The following is a 26,917-nucleotide window of genomic DNA, read 5'->3' as shown; positions in this document are numbered from 1 at the left end:
GGATGGAAGGCTGAGTCAACCTTGAGTCTGGCGAGATTCGAACCTGCAGTAATTGCAGGCAGCTGGTCTTAATAACAGGGTGCTATAGACCACTGTACTACCATTTTTGGGGAGGTCTTATTTTGGGGCGCATGGAGCAAGACAGGGCTCCTCTTGCCATCTTACCTGATTTTCAGCACTGCGTTTAAATATTTTCGGGGAGGGCTTATTTTTTTGGGAGGTTTATTTTAGCGCATGGGCTCAAAAGCCCGATTGGGCTTATTATCAGGGGATGTCTTATTTTCGGAAAAACAGGGCATGAAAAGCAGTGTACACTTGAAGAGTAGGATGATTGTTTAACTAGCAGAGTTTGAAGCTAATTAAGCCATAGTTAATGGATCTTGATAAGGATTATAAAAGAAGGCTAGCATGATATGAAACTAAGCAGATACCATGTTCTACAATTGCTATGGTGCAGTGTTGCCTCCTGAACATTACTGCCTACCTGGTTGTATTATGATTTATGTTTAGTATGTTTTATGATTTTCTAAACAATTTATTTCTAAAAATAGGATGGCTCTTCCCTTCATTTCTAATTACAGGTAACCCTCAACCTATGACCACAATTGAGCCCAACATTTCCACTGCTAAGTGAAACAGTTGCTCAGTGAGTTTTATGACCCATTTTATGACCTTTCTTGGCACAGTTGTTAAGTGAGTCACTGCGGTTGTTAAGTTCATAACAGGGTTGTTGAGTGAATCTGGCTCCTCCATTGACTTGGCTTCTCAGAAGGTTGCAAAAGCTGATCACATGGTCCCGGGACATTGCAAATCGTCACAAATACGAATCAGTCGCCAAGCATTTAGATTTTGATCACGTGACCACACGGGGGTGCTGCAACGGTCATGAACGCGAAAACGGTCGTAAGTCACTTTTCTGTGCCATTGCAACTTCGTCCGTCATTAAATGAAGGATTGCAATTCCAGGACTACCTATGCCGAAACTATTCTACCGCTGAAAGAGGCCTTCACGATAGGCGTGTTATACTCTAGTGCCTTTTAGTTTAATTCTTTTAAAAAACCGTCCATCAACGTTCATTAAAAAAACGTCAAAGTCCTGTAGTTGCCACCCACAAGAATTTTAATACTTTAATGAAGCATTTGCTGAATTGGAATGTTTGGGTATTTCCGAGAGAGCTAGCAGCGCACGATAACTTAATCTTCTGTAGCTTGTTTTTGTGAAGCTTGCAAGGAACAAGTTTGCTATTTTTTTAAAACTTTTCTTTCTTTTCTTTTCTTTTCCCTTTTGAAACGGGAACATTCTGTCTATGTGCATATTTAATAGTTGCAACTGAACTACTCTGTAACCAAGGACAGTATCATTTGATATTCTTGTTCTCGGTGCTGTATTCATCGCCGTCCTTGATGTTGTTCGTCTCAAACTGTTGTGAAACAAGTTTACTGAAGACTTGTTTCTTCTGGAGTGGAATGCTGGATGTGTAGGCTGGAACTGGGAAATACTTGCGTGTCGTTCCCGGTTCACCAATGGCTCCATTGTTTTAAAGCTCTGTAGACAGCAAAGCGTGGCTACATTGGGCCGAGTGTTCGAAGGAATTTGATATTCGAACCCTCTGAGTTACTTGAAGGTCTCAGGGGTTTTTTTTCCCCCCAAGCAAAAGAAGAAAGACGGGTGTCACCCCCACTCTGCCTCGGATTTTTCTGCACGCATGAACAGAATGGACTTTGTATGATTGATCGTTGCACGGCGATCTGGAAATAGAGGTTCTTGCTCAATGAGGACTAAAACTGTAAATAGGATTCGGGGCTGCTCAAGGAAAGAGAACGTCTACGGTAAAATACAATTCCAAAATTAAATTGCATGCTTTACTGACTTATTCTTAGTATCATAAGTAAGCCGTTGATAAAATAGCACTTTGCTTCTGGTGTATCTATTTCAACTGCTTTCTTTTAAAATAGGACGTGTTCAGATAACTTTACTTAGAAACAATTATCAGTGTAAGATACGTCTTTTGTATGTAGCTTTCCTCAAGCTGTACTTTTAAAAGAGGAGTAGATTTGGTTCCATATCTCTTAAAAAGTATTTTATGCATTGACCTTTCTGTATAAAATGCTAGAGAAGAAAAAACAGGCACTGCATCAATAATCTTCTACTGTAATACCTTTTTATTGAATTTGTAATCCATATTTTCTTTCGGATGGTGCGAAATGCAAGAACTATGGAATCAGATACTAGACAGCTACCGTGTTTCCCTGAAAATAAGACCCTGTCTTATATTTTTTTTGACCTCCCCCAAATCAGCACTTGGTCTTATTTTTGGGGAGGTCTTATTATTTTGGGGCGCATGAAGCAAGATGGGGCTCCTTTGGCCGTCTTACCTGATTTCCAGCTCTGCGTTTAAATATTTTTGAGGAGGGCTTATTTTAGGGGGGGAGGCTTATTTTAGCGCATGCGTTCAAAAGCCCAATTGGGCTTATTATCAGGGGATGTCTTATTTTCGGGCAGACAGGGTACATGATTTATCATAAATCAGACTATTTTTTTCCTTATTTATTGGAAAGGGGAAAAAACTCTTTAATTAGCTTTGGTGTCCAAATTGCTTGTTTCCCAACCATATGAAGTGCTCACTTGACTGCCATCAACCAATCCTTCTTGTGGATATGCTAGCTAATTGTGAAATCTAATGCTAAAACCCAAGTATTACAGAAACTCAGGCAATTTGTGGATAATAATTAGCTGCAGTAAGTCATTTGCTCCACCCTGGTTTAGTATCTAGGTTAACCTGCCAGATACTGTTTTGTATTGGTATTGTTTTGGGGTGTGGGGCTGGAGAAAATTACAGGGGATACCCAAAACCTGAGATCTGCCTATTTCTTATACCGAAAAGCACAGATAGTACCTATCCATGGGATGTTCCTAATTTCCCATCCATCTTCTAACCAGACTCAGATCTGCCTAGTTTCATCCAATCCCTGTGTTATGTTCCTTTGACACTATCCTAAGGAATTTTAGTCCCCTGGTAGGAAGGCTTTGAAAAAGGCATTGCGAATAACAAAGATTTTAATGGTGTGCTGGCGGTCAGGCGCTTATGCAGCTCAGTCGTTTTAAGTGGTTAAATGAGGAAACAAGGAATTTCAGTGATGCTACATGGAATTTAAATGGATCCACGGTTTCCTGACGGCTGGGTAATCTCTGCAACTCCAGAGTTTGGGGAAGGCAGCAAATTCAGCCGGCCTTTTGCCAGCATTCAAGAAGACAATGTTGCACGCCAGTAATTACTTCGCTGCTTTCTCGTATCGTTGGAAGAGGTTCTTCCTACACTTAAAGGTAGCACAAACATGGGTAAATTTATCCATGTGTCAGTAGCATCACTTTTCTCGGAGTGAAAGCATTGTAATTTTACGCATGCAGTTTGTGCTCCTTATACTCAGAGGTTAAGTAAATCATGGCGAGCTATTAGAAGATGCCAAGGGTTAATTCAAACACATTAGTTTCTGTCTCTTGTATTGCCTCATTGTTGAGTTTTGTACTTTTTGCTCCTCTTCTGTGGCTGGTTCCACGGTTTTTTCCATCTATCCTTTGCAGACAGGTCTTGCATCCATAAGAAACCCTCTTTCCATAGGCCTAGGACCTGGTGTAAATACTGTGTTTTCCTGAAAATGCGACCTATCCCAAAAACAAGCCCTAGCCCCATTTGCACGTCTGCGCCTAATATAAGCCTTACCTCCAAAATAAGCCCAAGTTAAGCCCCACCCAATGTCTGGTTGTACAAAGTGGGGCGAGGCGTAGATGTAAAAATCAAGCTAGGGCGGGTGTGGGGGATTGGAGCTGCCCCGCACCAACTTATCTGAGGACCCCTGCAGCCAGGCTTCCCACAACCCAACACCTGTCGTGCCATTGCCCAGCTTCTTCTGCAGCAGGACGCCACAAGGCTCGTCACGCTGGTGCCACCGCTTGCGGGTGCAATGACACAACACACCATGCAGCATCCTGCCACAAGCGGCTGTACCGGCGCGATGAACTTCGTGGCGTTGTGCCACGAGCAGCATCTGGCCACAAGTGGCCACAAAAGAAGTCGGGCAGCGGCCTGACAGTTGTTGGGGCATGGGAGGCGTGGCTACGGTGATCCTAAGGTAAGAGGTCAAGACATCCCCCGAAAATAAGATCCGGTGCTTATTTTGGTGCCGAAAAGAAAATAAGACCAGGTCTTATTTTGGGGGAAACAAGGTAGACTAGAGTGCCTAGCTAGCTATCATTTAGCTAGCAAGGTTTCTTTGCTCTCTCAAGGAACCTGTATTATGTCATAGAGCCCTGTGGAAGATTCTTAGTGTTTGAGATAGAAGCTGTACTGGGCACTTCTCCCTACAACATCTCTTCAGAAGTAGCCAAAAACAGTGCTGGAAGACATTATGGGGAGAAGGGAATGGGGGCTACCCTTAATCTGTTCAATTTTGGCAAGATGGGTAAACGTCCTCATTTTGTTACTAAGGTTAATTCACTTATCCTTCCTTTTACAACAACGGTAGGCTTAAATAACAAAGCGAAGTGGGATGAGACATTTTTACCACCAATTTCCTGATTAGATTGTTGGCTTCATGACCTAAGAATGTTAGTACATGAGATTATGGTAAGAATGTTGTTGAACAAACACAACAGAATGATGCCACTACAAATGCAGTCATTGCTCAAGGAGTGAAGACAAGTGATTGTTATTGCCTCTAAATAGCTGCCATATTCAAACAAATTGGCTTAGAGATAGAGACAGCTGCTTTTCCCACTCTGTTTATCAGTGACCACATAATTTATAGGTTACTATCGTTCAGTGCAGACTGCAGCTGAGGGTTGAAAAAGTCAGAATTGGATTGTTTGGGCATTTCCAAGAGAGCTAGCATACAATAACACAATCTTATATAGCTTGTTTTTGTGAGGCCTGCATGGAATAGGTTTTTTTGGGGGGCGGGGGGGATACGCTGAGGGTAGCCCAGTTTATGATCTGCTGGATTTAGCATCATTGTTTTTTTTTAAAAAAACAGGATCCAATCTGAGTCGGTCACCGGGACCAAATGTTTATTCTTCCAAGCTTTTGGGCTCCTGCTGGATGGAGCCCATTGTCAGGGAAATTTCTGTCTCTCCAGAATATGTGTTGGGTTGTTTGTTTGTTTGTTTGTTTGTTTGTTTATTTATTTATTTATTTATTTATTTATTTATTTATTTATTAATTATTTTATTGGATTTCTATACCGCCCTACTCCCGAAGAATTCAGGGCGGTGAACAGCCACAGAATAAAACACATAAATACAAAAATTTAAAATAGAATAAAAACGAATTAAATAATTTGGCTAAGACAAATTTAAAATACCCAATAATTTAAAAACAAATTTACATTTACATTTAAAAGGGGAGAAGATTTATGTGTTGTATTTATATGGTTCCTGGTTGTTGTTTTTTTTAGTTTGCTGTGGGAGGTATAATAGTGAACCTTCATCTTTGTTCTCTTCGCCAATAAAGATTCAATCTATCACTCTTAACACTAATCAGTAGTATATGAGTATGTAGGATTTCATGTCAGATTATTACATAGTTTGTACTTACGTAGTAGCTATCAGGAATAGCACCTGTCTCATTCTTTCCCTCAATAACATGTGGTAGATAACGTTTTGCAGGTTGAAAAATGGCCTGCACATTTGGTTATTACATAAGGTTTCTGGTTATTATGCTATGCATTCTTAGAAACTAGGGTTGAGCCTAAACCAAATCTAATAAGAGTCTTAAACATTGGGATCCAGAATCACATTTGGCTGGTTCATTCCCACATTTGGGAATTTTGAAAGTGATTGTTCCAACAGATCTAGACACTAGCACAGTGATGACTAATCTTTTTGCCGTCCCGTGCCAAAAGCAGGGGGAGCACGGAGGGTCATGCATGTGTGCGCCCACACCCATAATTCAATGCTCTCTGCCCCCCTGCGCATGTGTACGCGACCCTCAGTGCTCCCCCCGCTTTTGGCACGCAATGGCACGGTGGGACTAGAAAGCCCGTTTTTCGCCCTCCCCAGGCTCCAGAGGCTTTCTAGGAGCCTGGGGAGGGTGAAAACAGCCTCCCCCCCCGAGGCCCCCCGGAGGCCAGAAACAGCCTATTTCCCGACTTCCTGTGGGCCCAGAAGGCCCGAAAATTAGCTGGCCAGCACATGCATGCACGCTGGAGATCAGCTAGGGCAACGCTTGCGTGCCCACTGATATGGCTCTGTGTGCCACCTGTGGCACGCATGCCATAAGTTCGCCATCACGGCACTAGCATGTTGAGGAAGGTGGGCTGGCCAGTGCCTTGAAACTCATAACGTGCTTGACTTATATAGAGTGAAGTAACTAACAAAAGGACTGACAGTCATTTCTGTTAAGGGCTCATTAGAGCAACCTGCAGAGAGAAGTGGGATAGAAACGTGAAGATACTCATCAACTTCCTAAAACGTGCTGCACCAAAATCCTAATTCCAGCCTGTAGCAATCTGCGAAAATCCTCTTTGCATAAAGACTCTTTATTCCTACGTTGGCTAATTGAAAAGCTTCAGGGATTCAAGCTTGGCCCCGAGACCTCTCATTTACCAGACTCTGCAGTTTACTTTATTTTTGCTCAAGGAGGTAGGGGAATTGGAGAGGTGAGATTTCCTTTATCCTCTGATTAATATTCACTGAGTCTGATGTCTTTCTGTCTCCTTCATTTCACTTCCCTGTTGACTCTGTTGGTGAGTCAGATCATTATTTCTGTCACTTGCTTTTATATAGCTCTACTGCTTTTTTTCTTTCTTTCTTTCTTTATTTTTTTTGGATGACCTAATGTCTTCTCGCTCAGCAGCACCCTGTGATCATTAGGTGACCCCACTGGTCCAGGGAGAAAACAGGAGCACCTTGAGCTGTCTGAAAATGTTCTGATCTTCACGGTTTTCTGAATCTGATCTGATTTGTTTTTCCAGCATTGGAGGGCAGTCGCTTCCCAGCATGGATAATAGCTGTGCTTCGTTAACTACCTCAAGCTTGGCCAATTTGCAACCAGGAGGAATGTAAAAATAGAGCGCGTGCTGCTGAAAAGCTATGAGACCCGTCCGTTCCTTGGCAGAAATAATAGGGCTAGCGAAAGCGAGAGAGCCTTTCAAACTTTCTGCCTGGTCGGGAACTTTGCCTCCCTAGTTTGTCAACCAAGGAATCTTTGCCACCTTAGCCACAAAACATTTACAGACTCCTCACATCCTGGACATAAACTGTTTCAACTCTCAAACACCATCACTCTGCTAAACAAATAATTCCCTCAACACTGTCAAACTATTCACTAAATCTGCACTACTATTAATCTTCTCATCTTCTCATCACCCATCTCACTTATGACTGTATGACTGTAACCTTGTTGCTGATGTCCTTACGATTTATATTGATATTGTTTCCTGATTGCTTATTTGTACCCTATGACTATCATTGTGTTGTTGTACCTTATGATTCTAGACGAACGTATCTTTTCTTTTATGTACACTGAGAGCGTATGCACCAAGACAAATTCCTTGTGTGTCCAATCACACTTGGCCAATAAAAAATTCTATTCTATTCTATTCTAAACCCTTTTTGCAACTCAGTGGGATAGTGATCTGCATCGTTAAAACATTTAGCAGGTTTATTATGTCTGAATTATTGCTTGATGGTTATGTTATCCATTCAGTCAGGTGTCCTTGGCGATTCTATCGGCCAGGTCTCTCCACGTCTTCCTGTCTTGCACGACTTCTCTGAGTTGTTTCTGTGTTCTGGCTGTTGTCAGCTTTGATGGTGTCCAGATACCATGGTCTTTGGTGACCTGGTTTCCTTTTACCGCTAACAGATAGAGGTAGTCCTTAACTTATGACCACAGTTGAGGCCAAAATTTATGTAGCTACCGTGTTTCCCCAAAACACGGGTAATTTTTGCTCCAAAAGATCTATTAGGGCTTATTTTCTGGTTAGGTCTTATTTTGGGGAAAATACGGTACTAAATGCATCCATCTGACTGACAACTGGAGTTTATTTTGGGGATAGGGCTTATATTACAAGCATCCTGAAAAAACATGCTAAGATTTATTTTCTTGTTGGGTCTTATTTTCGGGGAAACAGGGTAAGTGAAACATTTGTTAAGTGAGTTTTGCCCCATTTTACAACTTTTCTTGCTGTATTTGTTAAGTGAATCACTGCAGTTGTTAAATTAATAACCCGGTTGTTAAGTGAATCTGGCTTCCCCCCATTAACTTTGCTTGTCAGAAGTTCTCAAAAGGTGATCATTTGACTCTGGGACACTGCAACTGTCATAAATATGAGTCAGTTTCCAAGTGTCTGAATTTAGATCACATGACTATACGGATGCTGCAATGGTCATAAGTGTGAAAAAATGGTCATACATCATTTTTTTCCAGTGCCGTTGTAACTTTGAACGGTCACTAAATGAACTACTGTAAGTCAAGGGTTATCTGTATTAATCACATTGTGTAAACCCAGCCAATATGGTTAATAATAACATGCGGACTATTTCTCTTTAACTTGATTGCTAAAAAAAAAATCTTACAGATGGTTTTTTTGTACATAGCGATTCTAATAAAGAAATTAGGATTAAGAAATGTTGTTATAAATCCTGCATTTTTAACAGACGATTGAAATCCAGATACTGTCCTATATAAATGAAGACTTTAGAATAAGCAAATCTCCTGTTGCTGTCGATTATATATTACCTTTATATTTCATTGGAAGTGTTGTTCAAACTTTCTGCTTTACTGCTTAAATTCTTTACATAGGATGCATTTTACCACAGATTTTGATTTTCTGAAGGGCTAACTTGATCCAGCTTTAAGGTAAAGGTTCCCCTCGCACATATGTGCTAGTCGTTCCTGACTCTAGGGGGCGGTGCTCATCTCCATTTCAAAGCCGAAGAGCCAGCGCTGTCTGAAGACGTCTCCGTGGTCATGTGGCCGGCATGACTAAACGCCAAAGGTGCACAGAATGCTGTTCCCTTCCCACCAAAGGTGGTCCCTATTTTTCTACTTGCATTTTTTACGCGCTTTCGAACTGCTAGGTTGGCAGAAGCTGGGACAAGTCACGGGAGCTCACCCCGTTACGCGGCACTAGGGATTCGAACCGCTGAACTGCCGACCTTTCGATCGACAAGCTCAGCATCTTAGCCATTGAGCCACCGCGTCCCTCATATCCAGCATTACTAATCCAGTATTTTGAAAAAAAAAAAATGTTTTGTGTTATAGTTTGCCAAAACTACCAAAATAGGTATGCAAAATATTGCAAAAGGTAACAGATGAAAAATGGTCAGTTTAAACGCCCAATGCTTAAAAGAGACCCTTTTTTAAACCATCAGTATTATGTTAATAAGGAAGAAATATTTCCTTTATATATTTCTTTAAACGCCGATCATCAAAAAAACGGGTAGATAGAACCTGCCCAACTGTATCCATTTTCTCTCTTTTCTTCCCTCCCTCTTTTCCCTCCCCAGGTACTGATGTTGAACAGGATGCTGCTGTCAAACTTGCCCAAGAACGTGCTGAGATAGTTGCCAAGTACGACCGAGTAAGTTTGTGTAATTCTTAAATAATTGTGTCATGGGCTATTCTGCTCTCTTGGGCCAAGTAACCAGCGGCTCAAACGATCAGGTGATGAACAAATACACATCCACACCCGCTCCATTATCCCACTCGTAGCCAATCATTGGGGTGCCCTCTGTTTCCTTAAGTAGCTGTTGTACCAACATGTTGTAAAGGGAAGAGGAAGGGAGCATGAAAAGATTCACTCCCAATTCCAAGTAGGAAATAGAGCCGTGATGGCGAACCTTTGGCACGAATGCCACAGGTGGCACACGGAGCCATATCTGTGTGCACGCGAGCATTGCCCTACCTCAGTCCAGCACGCATGTGCGCGCTGGCCAGCTGATTTTCAGGCCTTCCGGGCCCTCTGGAAGTCAGGAAATGGGCTATTTCTGGGCCTCCAGAGGGCCTCCGGGGGGTGGGAAAGGCTGTTTTCGCCTTCCGCAGGGTCCTAGAAAGGCTCTGGAGCCTGGGGAGGGCAAAAAAATGAGCCTACTGGGCCCACCGTGCCATCGCGTGCCAAAAGTGGGGGGAGCGCGGGGTGGGCTCATGCGTGCATGCATGGGGGGACAGGGCACATTGAATTATGGGTGTGGGCACGTGTGCAATCCCCCTCCCCCCACTACCCCCGCTTTCGGCACACGATGGCAAAAAGGTTATCCATCACTGAAATAGAGCCTACCTTATTTTGTAATAATTTCTATATTGCAAAAGATAGGAGGTCTCAGGGGGGTGGGGGGAGAAAAAAAATCTATTTATTTATTAAATTTATATGCAGTTGTTAAGTTAGTGACGTTGTTAAGTGAATCTGGTTTGCCCATTGACTGCACGTCAGAAGGTCTGCCAAGCATCTGAATTCTAATCACGTGACCATGAACCGTAGTTATTTGCTAATATTTCTTTTGTTAGCTGAACGTGAGATGGAGAATTACTCCTGGAGGAACGGGAGGAGCAGTTGACACCGGAGTTGATTAGAAAAATTATAATGCAGATACATTCTCCATTGTTTGCAGGCAACCTCATCGTGTACCTCTGTTGAGAGAATGCCTGTGCACACCTGTAGATGATTTAGAATAGAGTGAGCTGGAAGGGATCTTGGAGGTCTTCTAGTCCAGCCCCTTACTCAAGCAGGAGAACCTATACCATGATGGCTAACCTTTTTTGCCGTCGCATGCCAAAAGTGGGGGGAGCACAGGGGGGGTCACGTGCATGCATGCCCACACCCATAATTCAATGCTCCCTGCCCCCCACACATGCATACATGACACCCCCCACACACACACACTCCCCACGCTTTTGGCACTGGCACGGTGGCCCCAGTAGGCCTGTTTTTCACCCTCCCCAGGCTCCAGAGGCTTTCTTGGAGCCCAGGGAGGGCGAAAACAGTGTTTCCTCACCTCAGAGGCCCTCTGGAGCCCGGAAACGGCCTGTTTCCCAACTTCCGGTGGGACCGGAAGGCCCGAAAATCAGGTGGGTGTCGCACTCTTGTGCTCTGGAGCTAAGATAGGGCAACACTCACATGCCCACAGATATGGCTCCGTGTGCCACCTGTGGCACGCGTGGCATAGGTTCGCCATCACGGACCTATACCATTTTAGATAAGTGACTGTCTAGACCCGTGATGGCGAACCTATGGCACGCGTGCCGGAAGTGACACGTAGAGCCAACTCTCCAGGCACATCAGCTGTTGCCCATTGCTCTTCTGGGTTCCGGCACGCACATGAGTGCCAGCCAGCTGGTCTTCGCGCATGCGGGAATGTCGGAAACTGTAAGAGCAGCCCCCCGGCCAGCTGGTGTTCGTGTGTGCATGCATGCCAGAACCGGAAGACCAGGTGACCAACATGCATGCGCATGGCAGAAACTGGAAGCTCAGCGTCCCAGTGCACGTATGCACGTCGGGGAACTGCTCTTCCGGTTTCTGGCATTCCTGCGCATGTGTGCTGGGGAGTTGCTCTTCCAGTTTTTGGTGCCCCCCCGTGCCCGTGCTCCTGTTTTGGCCCTTGGTGCCGAAAAGGTTCGCCAACACTGGTCTAGACCAGGGGTCTGCAACCTTAAACACTCAAAGAGCCATTTGGACCCATTTCCCACAGAAAAGAAAACACCGGGAGCCACAAAACCCTTCCCATGCCTGATTATTTCTTGAGCGGCCACAAAACTGGCATATGTAATCGAATTAAACATTGTTTTCTTCTGAAACTTTTCATTTCTTGGATTTATCCACGGTTGGCCTACCTGGGGTTGAAAAGCTCAATAAATCTCATGCCGACGGGTGTCGCACATTGGCGGTTATGACGCATATTTTAAGTGACAGGGAGCCACAGCAGAGTGGTGAAAGAGCCACATATGGCTCCAGAGCCGCAGGTTGCTGACCCCTGGTCTAGACTCTTCTTAAAAACCTCCAGTGATGAAACAACCACGATTTCTGGAGGCCAGCTGTTCCACTGGTTAATTGTCCTCACTGTTAGGAAGTTTCTCCTCAATTCCAGGTTGCTTCTTTCCTTGATTAGTTTCCAACCATTGTTTCTTGTCCTGCTCTCTGGTGCCTTGGGAATAATTTGACCCTCTATTCTTTGTGGCAGCTCCTCAAATACTGAAATGCCGCTATCGTGTCACCCCTAATTCTTCTTTTCTTTAGATTAGCCAAACCCAAATCTTGCAGCTGTTCTTCTTACGCCCATGTAACACCTCTCCTGCGCGAGCTGCACTGGCTCCCAGTGGTCTTCCGAGTGCAATTCAAGGTGTTGGTTACCACCTTTAAAGCGCTCCATGGCATAGGACCGGGATATCTACGGGACCGCCTTCTGCCACCAACTGCCTCCCACCAACCAGTTCGCTCCCACAGAGAGGGACTCCTCAGGGTGCCGTCGGCCAAGTTATTCCGGCTGGCGACACCCAGGAGGAGAGCCTTCTCTGTGGGAGCCCCTGCCGTTTGGAATGAATTGCCCCCGGATATTCATAACATCCCTGATCTCCGGGTCTTTCGCTGTGCCCTCAAGACCCTACTGTTCCGACAGGCGGGGCTGTCTAATTGAATGGTTTTAAATTGGGTTGTAACTTTGGGTTTTAAAATTCGGCCAAAACTATTTAATGATTTTAATTAATTTTAACTATGATATTGTATATTTATGTTTTTAATTTTGGCTGTACACCGCCCCGAGTCCTTCGGGAGGAGGGCGGTATATAAATAAAATTATTATTATTATTATTATTATTATTATTATTATTATTATTATTATTATTATTATTATTATTATTATTATATTTTAGGCTCCAGGCCTTTGATCGTTCTTACTTGCTCTCCTCTGAACTTTTTTCCAAAGTCTCAACATCTTTTTTATAGCATGGGGACCAAAATTAGTTGCAATATTCCAGGTGTGGTCTTATTGGGGTTTTAGAAAACGATACTAGTACTTCAAGTGATCTTGATTCTATGCCTCTGTTTATACAATCCAGGATTGTATTAGCTTTGAATATGAATTTGAATTTGAATATGTATAGGTAGCTGTGGGAAAGATATTTCAACCCATGGTTCTCTCCCTCAAGCTTTTGTGGGTAAAAAATAAGGAATTCCCTTTGAGGTTCAGAGCATGCCAGCAGCTCTTGTAATGTGGAACCGTAAGTAGCAAATTTAATAACATGAATTAATTATCTGTCTTCTCTGCTTTCTACAGGGACGTGAAGGAGCCGAGATCGAGCCTTGGGAAGATGCTGAGTACCTGCTTTACAAAGTTACCGACCGATTTGGTTTCTTGCAGTAAGTTTTGTAGCTTGGCAAAGGAATGGCGTTCGCTGTTGGCTTCGTTTGATTCTCAGTTGTGGTTTTGGCATGCCTATTTAGTCAGAGTATCGATCGCGCACCTTACAGAAAAATTGCTTTGTGGATAGGGTTCCATTTGGCAAATAAAATTCAAAGGGTCTCGCGCTGCGCTTTTCATTTATTTATGCACGGCATTTTTCTTAGTCAGTGATTTAAAATTGATCCAGGCTTGGTAATTGAAAAGTATTGGCCTTTGCCTTTTTGCTGGGTGTAAAATGACTGCCGAGATGCTTTGTTCAAAATAAAGAAACTGGTGACATGTTAGAATAATTTAAAGATAATAGCTGCAGTATTGTTTTTTTTCCTTGATTGGAAAAAATAGTTAAATTCTATATGAAATTATCAGAGTCGTCTGAATAAATAGTCCTTGACTTCTGACCACCCACCTAGTAACAGTTTGAAGTAACGACCCGAAAAAGGGCACTTATGACCTACTGCTTGTCCCCCCCACCCATTCATGTGATCATCCCTCAGGCACTTAGCAACTTGGCCACAGTTACTTCCTGCGATCACATGACTCTGTTTTCCTAAGGCACAGGTGTCAAACCCACCGTGTCACGTTGCTGTCACGTGACGTATCATGATTTTCCCCTCTTTGCGGAACGAGTGGGTGTGGCCTGCATGTGACGCATCCAGTATGACACCCCTGTCCTAAAATGTCATCCCAAAGGCGTGTGTGTGTGTGTGTGTATGTAGGGAGTGTCTTGTTTTCGTACAAAAGCATTAACTATACTTGGTTGCCAAGGTAACATTTGCCACTTCAAATTAGGACCAGACTGATCTAAGTCCAGATTTCTAGTTGTTTGTTTGTTTGTTTGTTTGTTTGTTTGTTTGTTTGTTTATTTAGTCTCATTTCTATGCCGCCCAACTCCCAAGGGACTCTGGGCGGCTTACAACAAAGAATAAAATAATGCGGACAATCCCATAAAAATGTTAAAAAGAAAAACATTAAAACATTAAAAACTTTAAAAACGTTAAAACACATGCGCTCCAATTTGTGGCCGGGTCTCGCAAGATCATTATAACGAGATCAATGGCCCCAGGCCTGCCGGAAGAGCCAGGTCTTCACCGCTTTGCGGAAGGCCAATAGGGTGGGGGCGGTCCTGACCTCAGGAGGTAATTGGTTCCAGAGAGCCGGGGCAGCCACAGAGAAGGCCCTCCCCCACGGGCCCGCCAGCCGACATTGTTTAGCTGATGGGACCCGGAGGAGACCGACTCTGTGGGATCTTACCGGTCGCTGGGAGCTATGAGGTAGAAGGCGGTTTCGAAGATAGCCTGGCCCTGAGCCATATAGGACTTTAAAGGTAATGACCAACACCTTGAATTGCACCTGGAGACCAATAGGGAGCCAGTGCAGCTAGCGGAGAATTGGTGTAATGTGGGTGTATCTAGGCGCACCCACTATAACTCGCGCGGCTGCATTCTGGACCAACTGTAGTCTCCGAACACTTTTCAAGGGTAGTTGTGTTTTCTTATGCGAGTTTACCATTAATTCTGATTTGTTAACCTGCCTTACATTTGTTAAGGAATGAGGCAAATAGCTATCCCGTAATGCAGGGGTGTCAAACTAACAGCCTATGGGTACGCAGGCCACGCCCACCCCAGCTCCGCGAAGGGAAAAAAGTTGTGATATGTCATGTGACAGCAATGTGATGCCATGAGTTTGACACCCATGCCTTAATGGAATGGATTTATTAGCTGAACATGGAGGCACATGATAAATAGCACTTTTGAGATACTTTGGCATTTTAAGTATCATCTCTTGGTTTATTCCATCCCATGGGCGAAATATGTGAAATAAGACCTGAAAAAAACTTTTATTGGTTTTAGGTGACTGTTGGTGGAATTCCATTCAAAGGATGGCTATATAATTCTCACCTTTGTACGAACGTTACAGTAAAAAGTTTTGCCATCTCATATTCGCTCCGTAGCTATTGTAACTAGATGGTTTCTGGGTTATCAATTATTAAAATTCAATTTTAGAGTACACCGTTTGGGTATGCTAGCTGGTACTGCACAAGGGCAAAAGGGTTATTCCTCCTTGTTCTCTTATTTTAGAATAAAATTGTGAAATGCGGTGTTAAATCTAAGATTGTTATGTGGGTCAGATACAGCTGCACAATCAATGGGGAACATTAACCCCTGTAACTCAGAAACAGTAAAATTGAATAGCAGCAAACCAGCTCCTTTCCTTCTGCTTTGTATATAATATTCTGTTTGTCTAATTTTGACCCACCTTCCTATGGAGGAATTAATTTATATTAGAAGTAGCTTTAATTTTCATGAATAATTTATGGAACTGTTCCAAGTTAATCTAATGGTATTGATTGGTATTTAGGGCAGATGAGAGAAATTATCAGTTCACACAATTTTCTCCTTTTCATATATGACATTCATAATTGCAAGATCATTCAGGCATGGTATAAGGTCTCTATAAGGCAGGGGTGTCAAACTCAAGGTCCGCGGGCTGGATCTGGCCCATGGGGTGCTTAGATCTGGCCTGTGGGCCGCCCTGGAAACAGCGAAGGACCATCTTGTGGTGCCTCTGCCTGCGAAAATGGGCTCCCAATCTCCATTTTCGGCTGGGGCGGCCTCCTACAGCTCTCTGCCAGCGAAAATGGTGAGCTCCATTTTCACTGATAGAGAGTTGCAGGAGGCCATCTCAGCCAAAAATGGAGTGTCAACTCACAAAGCATCCCTGGCCTGCTCTCGAGTTGCCATAGGCAACGGGGATGGGAAACCGACGAAGCAGCGAAAAACAGGAACACATTCCAGACATAACTTTCTCAAGGCTGTCTCACAGGGTTATCTACAGTGGCCGGAAGGGAATGATCTCTACAACCTGTGAGATTGCTCCGTTGGCGAATGTGATTGATGACACACCCTGGGGGGAGGGGGGAAACAAAGTCATGATTGGGGCCGTAAATTATGTGGGCTCAGTGTTGGCTTCATTTGGGAACGTGCCAACATGAAGCTCCTAATAAATAACTGGATTTCTTTTGAAGCTTGGCTCGAGGCTCATGATTTAATTAGGGTATCTGTTGGAACCCTGACACAGAGATTGGGAGCCCCTTTTCGCTGGCCGAGCACTTGGGCCACAATAGACGCCCTTGACATGAGTGACGTCAAGCTGGCCATGCCCACCTTGGTCACGGCCCCTGAGGTCAAGCAACCCTGATGCGGCCCTCAATGAAATCGAATTTGACACCCCTGCTATAAGGGGTCAGATTAGAAGACGCTCAAGGTCCCTTCTAACCCAATGATTCTATGTTGTATGAAATTATATCCTTCTAAAAATCAAAACGCTGTAGTAGCCTTCTACTACAGTTTATAGAACTGCTTGGAAGAGAGAACAATGTACAAGCTCACTTGAGTCCATGTTGAAACACTTGATGTGCCTGACTTTCTTACCGAGGATTTGTTTTCAAGGAGTCGATTTTCTCCGTTTTAATCATTTTTTTCCCCCTTGGGAAGGAAAGAGATTCTCTTTCCCTGCTCCCTTGGTTTAGAAGTGTATGCTCTTCAAAATATGAACTTGTCCTTAGAGGATAAGCTTATCAAGAAACTTGATCGATGCCCTGGAATAAATGAGAAACTATTCAGCAGAAGAGAATACGTTAACAACGCAGCCGTCTTTATCTGGGAAAAAACGGAGCTCACCATTTTGAAGAATAAAAGGAAATGCATAAGAATTTTAACCCGTCACTATTGAAAATGTGGGACTTTCTCCATGGTTTTAGCTACTGTATTTTTCGGAATATAAGACGCACCTTTGTTTTTGGGGAGGAAAATAGGAAAAAAACAAATTCTGCTTACCAGGTATCCATCTGGTTAGCATCCTTAGCCTGGTCAGCTTCAGTACATTAGTTCGTTCGCTGGTTTTGAGGTTGGGGCTGGTTGGGGCTGAAAAACAGCTTCTTCTTCTTCTTCTTCTTCTTCTTCTTCTTCTTCTTCTTCTTCTTCTTCTTCTTCTTCTTCTTCTTCTTCTTCTTCTTCTTCTTGTTTTTGGTTTTAAAAACAAACTTTATTAAACATTTAAAAGCGAAACACTACACCATGTATACACTAAACACATATATATCAATATAAACAACACTACATAAAAAGAAAAGGTGACTTTAAGCACATATCTGTTGTCTTATTGACGGTGCATTTTTAAAAAAATTTTTGTTATCATTCAGAATTTTACATTTGCCCTCATTTCTCCGAATTATCTAATCATACCATCTATTCCATGCTATAAAGTATTTTGAGTCTGCCTTATCTTTCAATTCGAATGTTAATTTATCCATTTCCACACAATTATAGATTTTTTTGAATTATCAGTTGTTCTGTTGGCAGTTGATCAGTTTTCCAAAATTGAGCTAAATCCAATCTGGCTGCAGTGACTATATGTAGTATTAAATACTTTATTTCTTTCTTATAATTTTCCTTAATCATCCCTAGTAAAAAAATTTATAGTTTGAGTTCTACTTTTTCCGATGTTATTTCTATTAGCCAAATCCTTATTTTTTCCCAATGCTTCCTAATTTTTGGGCAAAGCCACCAGACATGGAAAAAAGGGCCCTGTGCCTGCTTGCACTTCCAGCAAGTTGGATTTACATTCGAATACATTTTTGCTAATCTCGAAGGGGCCAGATATATCGCAAAATTGGAGGTTTGAAGGTTGGAGTTAGTAGTCTTACTGGATGATGATTATGACTATCCTTTGATATTGTTGTTTTTGAAAGAAGTATAAACACTCAGCTGCATCAGGGTGTTGAATACATTTAAAGACCCAATTCCATTTATTTTAAACATACTTCCTTAATAACATACGTTAAGAAATTCAGCTTTGTCTTAAAAGTTTCTGTTTTGCCATAAAAACCTTGGAGGTTTACACTCCCCACTTTTGTAGGAACAATCCTCCAAACATATAGTAATATTGTAGTTTTCTGCGGGTACATTCACATGCTCTGTATTAGCCATTGATCATGTCCTGCTTCTGTGCAAAATATGCTGTAACCCTCAGTCCTAACAGACACGTAAGACCACACATAGTGGCTACTACATGTGTATGTCCTTTTGCTGACTAACAGCTTGAAGCTGCGATGAGTAGCTAGCTGTTAAAAGAAAAGAGTCTGTGAAATCTCCCGTTGCCTGCTTGCAGTTACAGCCATTGCTCAGGTCAATGCCGCTGTAATCCAGAGAGATCTGGGAGGTCATAGTTTTTCTCCTAGAAAGTCTTAACCGAGATTGGTAGCATTTTTTGCAGGATCTCCAAAGAAAGCTCTTTTCTCCTCTGGGCCTTATAAACTGGAGATTGTGGGCATTGAACTGGAGACCGCTCTGCATATAAAATAAGTGCCCTATCTGACACTTGTTGTTAGTTGTGTGTCCAACCCATTCCAATCCCATGGACAACTTTCCTCCCAGCCTTCCGGTCCTCTACCATCCCCCGGAGACCATTTAAGCTCACACCGATTGTTTCAGTGACTCCATCCAGCCACCTCGTTCTCTGCCGTCCCCTTCTTCTTTTGCCCTCAAACTTTCCCAGCATTAGGCTCTTCTCCAGTGAGTCCTTCTTTCTCATTAGGTGGCCAAAGTATTTGAGTTTCGTCTTCAGGATCTGGGCTTCTAAAGAGCAGTCAGGGTTGATCTCCTCTAGGACTGACCGGTTGGATTGCCTTGCAGTCCAAGGACTCGCAGGAGTCTTCTCCAGCACCAGAGTTCAAAGGCCTCGATTCTTTGGTGCTCAGCCTTCCCCATGGTCCGACTTTCACAACCATACATTGCAACTGGGAAAACCATAACCTTGACTATATGCACTTTTGTTGGCAGGGTGATGTCTCTGCTTTCTAGTTGACACTTTATACTTACACTTTATTGTAGAAGAAAGGACAATACAGAATAACAGACTTGGAACGGTTCTTGAAGATCTTCTAGTCCAACCCTCTACTCAAGCAAGAGACCATTTACCATTCTGAACAAATAGGTATCCAATCTCTGATTGAAAACCTCCAGTGATGAAACACTCACAACTTCTGAAGGCAACCTGTTCCATTGATTAATTCTTCTCACTGACAGGAAATTTCACCTTAATTCTATGTTGGTTCTTTCCTTGATTGGTTTTATCCATTGCTTCTTGTTCTGCCTTTAGGTGGTTTGGAGAATCGGTTGACTCCCTCTTCTCGGTGAAAGCCTCTTAAATATTGGAAGACTGCTATCATGTCACTCCTAGTTCTTCTCTTCGTTACACTAAATATACCCGGTTCCTGCAACTGTTCATCATAGGTTTTAATCTCCAGTCTCCTAATCGTCTTTGGTGCTGTTCTCTGCACTCTTTCTGGAGTGTCAACATCTTTTTTGTATCGTGGTGACCAAAACTGAATGCAATATTCCAAGTGTGATCTTAACCAGTGCAATATAGAGCAGTGTTAACACTTCACATGATCTTGAAGATGTGCATACAGAATTGGAAGGAAACGTTGATAATAGCTTACTGTATGCCAGATATTGTCCCGTGTAAAATAGTTTTTATAACCTCAGTTGGTTATAATTTGTCAGAGATGCCTGATATAAAAATAATGCCTGCTAAACCAACCCATTCCTATTTTAGAAAAGAAATGAACCCAGACCTCAAATATTGTTAAAGTTAGAAACATTGATACTTAGCGTGAGTTCGAATTTCAGCACATCAGTCTGGATAATGTCTAAATTTCAATCCAGTCAGGTGCTTTTAATGGCAGATATTGGTTCTAAAATGTTTAAGGCCACCGATGATATAATAGAAGCAGAGGGAGATTATTATGAATACTGACAAATCCATTTCCACATGTTTTGAATTCTCACTGGAATGTATCCATCAGAAGTACTTAAACTACATGAATAGCCAGTCAGCAGTATAATATATTAAAATAACTAAAATCTAATTTAATACTGGGAGAGAATTATTTTATTTTGGTTATGAGACATGCATGATTAATATCACATTCAGTTTTTCATAGTGCCCATTCCCTCTTGCTTTCTTGACAGACCACAGCAAAATCCACAAGTCATCATTTATACTAATTAGTTAATTGGAGACATGATTGAAATGCAGAGTCCTAAGAAAGGAAGTGGGAAGGAATTACACAAGGTCAAAGCTGCTAAAGCACATATTTAGTTATTGAAATGAAATACAATCTCAGTGTCAGGCCGAGTAGCTGACAAAATGGACTTTATTTAGCATGGTTCTTCCCATTAAGTATTTACTTTCTAAGCTAAGTTTTCCACTATGAGAATAGGATGCAATTCCCCCTTGTTAATTTTTCCAAGAGGAATGGACTATACATTTATAGAGAAGGAAGAAAAATCCCTTTTTATGCCCACCACTTGGTGTGTGAATTGAGACAAAGATGTCAACCTACGGTGCTTTTTCAAGGGACAACTGGATTTTGTTTTTCCTTGAAGACATTTCGCTTCGCATCCAAAAAGCTTCTGGAACTGAAGAAGCTTCTTGGATGAGAAGTGAAACAAACATCTTTAAACAAACATCTTTAAACATCTTTATCTATTTTAATTTGGATTTTTAATGGGGGATTTTAACTGTTGGGCCAAATTGTTTAATTCATTTTTAAATTGTTTTTATATATTTTTTTATATATTTTATATATTTTTATATTTTGTATTTGATGTTTTTTACTTCTGGCTGTTCACCGCCCTGTTCCCTAAATATTAAGGGAAAACAAAAAAGTCCAGTTGCCTCTTGAAAAAAGCATGTTTGGGACAACCAAGACCTGAATGCCTGAGAAACTCCATACACATATCAAGCTAAGATTTGTCAGCCCTGTGAGGTAAATCCAACCAGGAAAGAAGTCACATGACTGGAACTATTGGCTATAGTAACAGAATAACAAATTTGGAAGGGACCTTGTAGGTCATCTAGTCCAGCGGTCACCAACTGGTGGTCCATGGACCACTGGTCGTCCGCGAGAAAATTTTGGTGGTCCGCAGAAAAATTATTTGCATTTTTTATATTGCACTAAATCAGGGGTCCTCAAACTACGGCCCCTGGGACAGATACGTGCAATGAACATTGGGGTTGCTGCAGAGAGTCTCCCCTTCGGGGTCTTCTTGTGTGCGTCAGAGGGGGCCAGAAATTCTGACTTGGGGTCTGCTTCAGCATCCTGGTGCAGCGCTTTGGGCGAAGGCTGGAGGGAAGGGCCGCTGGTGGCGAAGAGCCGGAGGGCCTTGTTCCAGTGGGACTGCCTCATGGCCTGGAACTGGCTGACCATCTCAGCCCACTGAGCTTCCAGGCGCCGGTACCTGGCCTTTCACTCCCACAGGTCTTCGCTCTGCTTGGAAAGCCTTTGCTCCTAGTCCTCAGTGAGGTGCTTCAGCTGAGCCTCCTTCTCAGTCAGATCCAATTTGAACTGAGCTGTTTTGCCAACTCTTTCTCGTGGTGGCTGCTTAGCTCCAACAACTGCTTCCTGTTGGGGCCCTAAGGAGCCCGGGTGGGGAGGGGAGGAGTGGCTGGGAGGGGAGGGGCAAGTAGAGGCCGACAAGGTGCCCCTCGACGTGAGTAACATTGAATTGACCACACCCACCCAGTCACATGACCACCTAGCCATGCCCACCCAGCTGGTCATTAGGCAGATCATATTAATGGTCCGTGGGATTTAAAATTATGAATTTAGTGGTCCCTGAGGTCCAAAAGGTTGGTGACCCTGATCTAGTCCAACCCCCGGCCCAAGCAGGAGACCATACACAATTTCTGACAGATGGCAGTCCAGTCTCTTCTTGAAAGCTTCCAGTGATGAAGCTCCCACAAGTTTTGACAGTGATTGTTCTCACTGTCAGAAAATTTCTCCTTATTTCTAGGTTGAATCTCTCCTTGATTAGTTTTTTTTTTTTATACCTACCTCAGGGAGTCTAAGTATTTTAATAATATTTCCATGCTTCCCTAGGTTCAAGACACGTTTCTTCATCTGTTCTTGTCTTAATATTTTCTGAATGGCTTCTCCTGGGTCATCTCCATGGCTCCTCACACTCAAGATCTCCTATATGGGGAACTTCTTTAATTTTATCTCTATAACAGCCAGCATGTGAGGTCCGTCAAGCTGAAGGAGTACAGCTGGGTCAAAGTCACAGAGTGAATTTCCCTGGCTAAGGGTAGACTTGAACCCTTCGTTTTCCTAGTTCTTGCCCAACACTTTAATATCCCTATAGTATAGTGAATCTCAGTTACTTAGAACAAAATCCTATTGTGCTTAATGAAGTTTGGTTCCTAATTAGTAAGCACAGAGCTGTAGCCCAAATGGGGAGGCAGACAGCAAAGCATGCAGTTTTTGGATGCTGAACATCTTGCTAATACGATTAGTAGATGGATTAATTATTCATTATTTTCATACTCTCCAATTATAGAAGTTCTCACCTTGCTAATTTGGGCAATGATCTATGTTTAAAACTGATTGAACTGACAAATCTGGCATAGTTATTAAACTTCCAGGTATGGTTCAGCTTGGCTTAAAGCCAAGTAATTTGGGAATGTAAGCTCAATAAATACTTGATTATTTTATGTAATGAATGTGTACTTCTCTACCTTGGGAGGCCTATGTTTTTTGTAAACCCATGAACTAATCCCCTGAAAGACCTTCTAGATTAATTTGAAGTACAAAAAAATTGGTTTATGCACATTTGCTCAATGCTGGAGGTTTTGCTGGAGGTTCCTTGAAGAAGGCTCGTTTTGTATAGAGAAAGTGTAATCCAAAAATTTCAGATCCGATTAGAATATCATCCTTAGCTACTGTTTGCTTGTGGGTTATTTATAAAAAGAGCCTTGATAGTACAGTGGTTTAGTGCACCCTGTCATTAACACAGCTGCCTGCAATTTCTGCTGGTTCGAATCTCTCCAAGGCTCAAGGTTGACTCAGCCTTCCATCCTTTCTAAGGTAGGTGAAATGAGGACCCAGTTTGTGGGGGCAATAAGCTGACTTTGTATAAAATATACAAAAGGATGAAGGCTATTGCTTAGCGCATTGTAAGCTGCCCTGAGTCTCCAGAGAAGGCATATAAATCAAATTAAAAAAATAAATAAATAAAGCTCAGGTGTTTGGATTCATATTTAATGATGACTCAGAAACCATGGTTGCAGTGACTTCTTTCATACTAAGAAACCAAATTATGTTGTGTCTTAGCCCAGTGGGTGCTCCCAACCCTAACAACTATGATGTGCTATTCTGGAATCAGTTACAGATAGACCTTGATTTATGACAACAATTGAGCCCCAAATTTCTCTTGTTCAGTGAAACATGGTTAAGTGAGTTTGCCTCATTTTACGACCTGAATTTTGATCACATGACCATAGGGATGCTACAACCGTCGTGTGAAAACTGGTCACGAGTCACTTTTTTTCAGTGCTGTTTGAATGGTTACTCAGTGAACTGTCGTAAATCGGGGACTGCCTGTATTTCATTTCTGCCTTGCAATCTGTTGTCCCTGTAACTGACATTCTTCCTTTTTTTCCTTTTAGCCAGGAGGAGTTACCAATTCACGATGCAGCATCTGAGAAGGTAAGCAGCCCCTCTCTGAGGTAGATAGCAATACTTGATTTAGAAGCATCTAGAACATGTTCTGCATGTGAAAACAATCAGTATAAATTTACTCAGTATCCGTGTGACTTAAGAATTCAACAACAACAACAACAACAACAACAAAAGCTAACTTGCTGATCATGCTAATGGAAAACCTGCCTAGCCCAACCCTCCTCTTTTATTCCAAGTTTTGGAGAAGTTTGATAGTGAAATTGGGCTATTGGATTCTAATTGATACCAAGTCAGAATTATGAGTCCATTGAGTTCATCATTACCCGCTTTCTTCACACTTTGGAAATTTATTGAGCCATCGCTTTCAAAATTATGACCTAGTGTGTCTGAGATGTAAAGAAGGTAATAATTTGAGGGCTCCGGTTTATCTTGAGTAGTCAGCCAAAATGCAAAAATGCAGGGTGCTGAAATGGCTTGGCTGAATCTGCCTGTAAAAAAAAAACAAAAAAAAACATGGAATGGGTAAGATCGTTTTTTGAAAATACTCCGGTGTTTTGGGGAGAAACTGAAGCTGGTGTGGCCCTGTGGGAAGATTTGGTACATTCCAATGACTCTCTGCCTAAATAATTTTGCTCTGACTGATAAAGTTGCTTGGATGAACAATGAATTGTCTGACATTAACAAAATTTGCTCCAGTTGCCATGGTTCAACTTTAAATCACCTTTGGCCTGGATGATTGAGCCTTCATTGGCATATTCTGGCATTCTGTTTGGTTCTAACCGTTCAGCGTGAGTTTGCTTGGAAGGTGATGGGAAATATAGTCCAGCACTTTAGAGCAGGGGTCTCCAACCTTGGCAACTTTAAGGCTTGTGGACTTCAACTCCCAGATTTCCTCAGCCAGCTTTGCAAGTAACGGGAGCTTACCCCGTTATGCGGCACTAGGGATTCGAACTGCTGAACTGCCAACCTTTCGATCGACAAGCTCTGCATCTAAGCCACTGAGCCATCACGTCCCCTATGTATCTAGATGTAGGCCAGTGTTTTTCAAACTTGGCAAGTTTAAGGTGTGTGTGTATGTGTGTGTGTGTACTTCAACTCCCAGAATTCCCCATCTAGCTTGGTGGAGTGAGGAATTCTGGGAGCTGAAGTCCACACATCTTAAACTTGCCAAGCTTGAGAAACCCAGAACTAGCCAGATGGCTGCCCAGCCAAGCTTTCCTTCTTTGTTAAATGCAATGATAAATATTGATCTCTGCAAAGAAAACTATTCTTAATTATTGCCCTCCTTAATTTAGTCCATTTTTTCCTGTCAGTTTATAGTCTTCCTTGCTGGAATAAACATTGTTTTTTCCGACCAGTAGTTAATATTTGAGAAAGCTGAGGTAATTGAGAGGGGATGGATGTCGTTTGAAATGCTGTCTCTGTTTTAAAATGTTGAAATGCCAGATGTTATTGTGCTCAATTACCGGCTAATATGCTGTGACTGTAATTATGCAGTGGAGTGTTGCCAAGTTAGAGTCAGAGGGATGAATGAGGTTGTCAGCAAGTGGTATTTGCAAAATAATTCAGCAACCTGAACAATCAGAGCATCTCTTGTATAGTTGACACTCTGAGGAAAAGTCAGAGGTTATATAATCCAAGCTCCGTAGTCAAGATTGAGTTCTGTCTAATTCTAATTCATTGAAGCTTTCTCTCAGAGAGAAAAAAGTTTGCTTACTATTTGGAAAAAATTATCTATAGAAACAGACTATTCCATATTCAGTTGCCTAATGAATGATTACAGATGCCAGAATCAGTTTGGTCTAGTGCCGTGATGGTGAACCTATGGCACGCGTGGCAGAGGTGGCACACAGAGCCCTCTCTGTGGGCATGTACGCTGTCGCCCCAGCTCAGCCAGCTGGTTGTTGGGTTTCACGCGTTGGCCAGCTGGTCATTGGGTTTCACGCGCCGGCCAGCTGGTCATTGGGTTTCCGAGGCACGCATGCACGCCAGTCAGCTGGTTGTTGGGTTTCCGAGGCGTGCATGCACGCCAGTCAGCTGGTTGTTGGGTTTCCGAGATGCGCATGCATGCCAGTCAGCTGGTCGTTGGGTTTCTGAGGTGCGGATGCATGCCAGTCAGCTGGTCATTGGGTTTCCGAGACGCGCATGCATGCCAGTCAGCTGGTCGTTGGGTTTCCGAGGTGTGCATGCATGCCAGTCAGCTGGTTGTTGGGTTTCTGAGGTGCCGGCCAGCTGGTCATCAGGTTTGAAAGCCTGTTGGGCAGTGGTGGAATTTTTTTACTACTGGTTCGGTGGGTGTGGTGTGGCTTGATGTGCGTGGCTTGGTGGGCATGGCAGGGGAAGGATACTGCAAAATCCCCATTCATTCCCCATTCCCGGGGGAAGGATACTGCAAAATCTCCATTCCCACCCCAGTCTGGGGCCAGCCAGAGGTGGCATTTGCCAGTTCCCCAAACTACTCAAAATTTCCGCTACCGGTTCTCCAGAACCTGCTGAATAGCACCTCTGCTGCTGGGTATCTTTGGGCCAATCGTCAGGAGATAATGAGATATAGTCCCACCTTAGGTATGAAAGCCTGCTGGATGATTTGGGGCCAACCACCAGAAAGTGGTGAGTTCTAATCCTGCCTTGGGCAATGAAAGCCAGCTGGGTATCTTTGGGCTAACCACTCTCTCTCAGCCCAACTCGCCTCACAAGGTGGTTGTTGTGGGGAAAATAGGAGTAGGAAGGATTATTATGTGTGTTGGCCACCTTGAGTTATTTATAAAAATAAAGGTGGAAAATAAATAAATAAAATAAAAATACAGAATCATTTAGCAATTGTACAATATTTATTTATTTTTTACATGAATAATTACTGTAAAAAAATGTGATTCTTTTCCTGGAAAGATACAATGAAACGTGCATTGCTTAAGGTTTCAGGGAGGTTATTTTAGTAACTCCTTTAGTAAATTACAGGTTCTTCTCAAAAACATTGCCACATTCTAGTTTATGAAGAGAGC

The 26,917-nt window shown here is 42.7% G+C and overlaps 1 protein-coding gene across 7 annotated transcripts in view; it reads left to right on the top strand.

Moving 5' to 3' along the window:
- USP6NL (USP6 N-terminal like) overlaps positions 1 to 26,917 on the top strand; it is a 145,235-nt gene that overhangs the window by 68,469 nt on the left and 49,849 nt on the right. For 3 of the 7 annotated variants that reach the window (XM_034442124.3, XM_034442125.3, XM_034442120.3), the window contains 3 exons: positions 9,506 to 9,579; positions 13,265 to 13,347; positions 23,903 to 23,942. In XM_034442124.3, the coding sequence (XP_034298015.2) occupies positions 9,506 to 9,579; positions 13,265 to 13,347; positions 23,903 to 23,942 (197 nt within the window). Of the gene's footprint in view, positions 1 to 1,155; positions 1,831 to 4,313; positions 4,488 to 6,398; positions 6,655 to 9,505; positions 9,580 to 13,264; positions 13,348 to 23,902; positions 23,943 to 26,917 lie in introns of those variants that run through there. The other 4 variants (XM_034442121.3, XM_087873655.1, XM_034442122.3 and 1 more) reach the window with 4 other exon arrangements.

Source organism: Pantherophis guttatus, chromosome 7 (assembly GCF_059756535.1).
Source record: "Pantherophis guttatus breed Tessera chromosome 7, ASM5975653v1, whole genome shotgun sequence".
Lineage (NCBI taxonomy): Eukaryota > Metazoa > Chordata > Lepidosauria > Squamata > Colubridae > Pantherophis > Pantherophis guttatus.
This window is presented reverse-complemented; position numbering and strand designations above follow the sequence as displayed.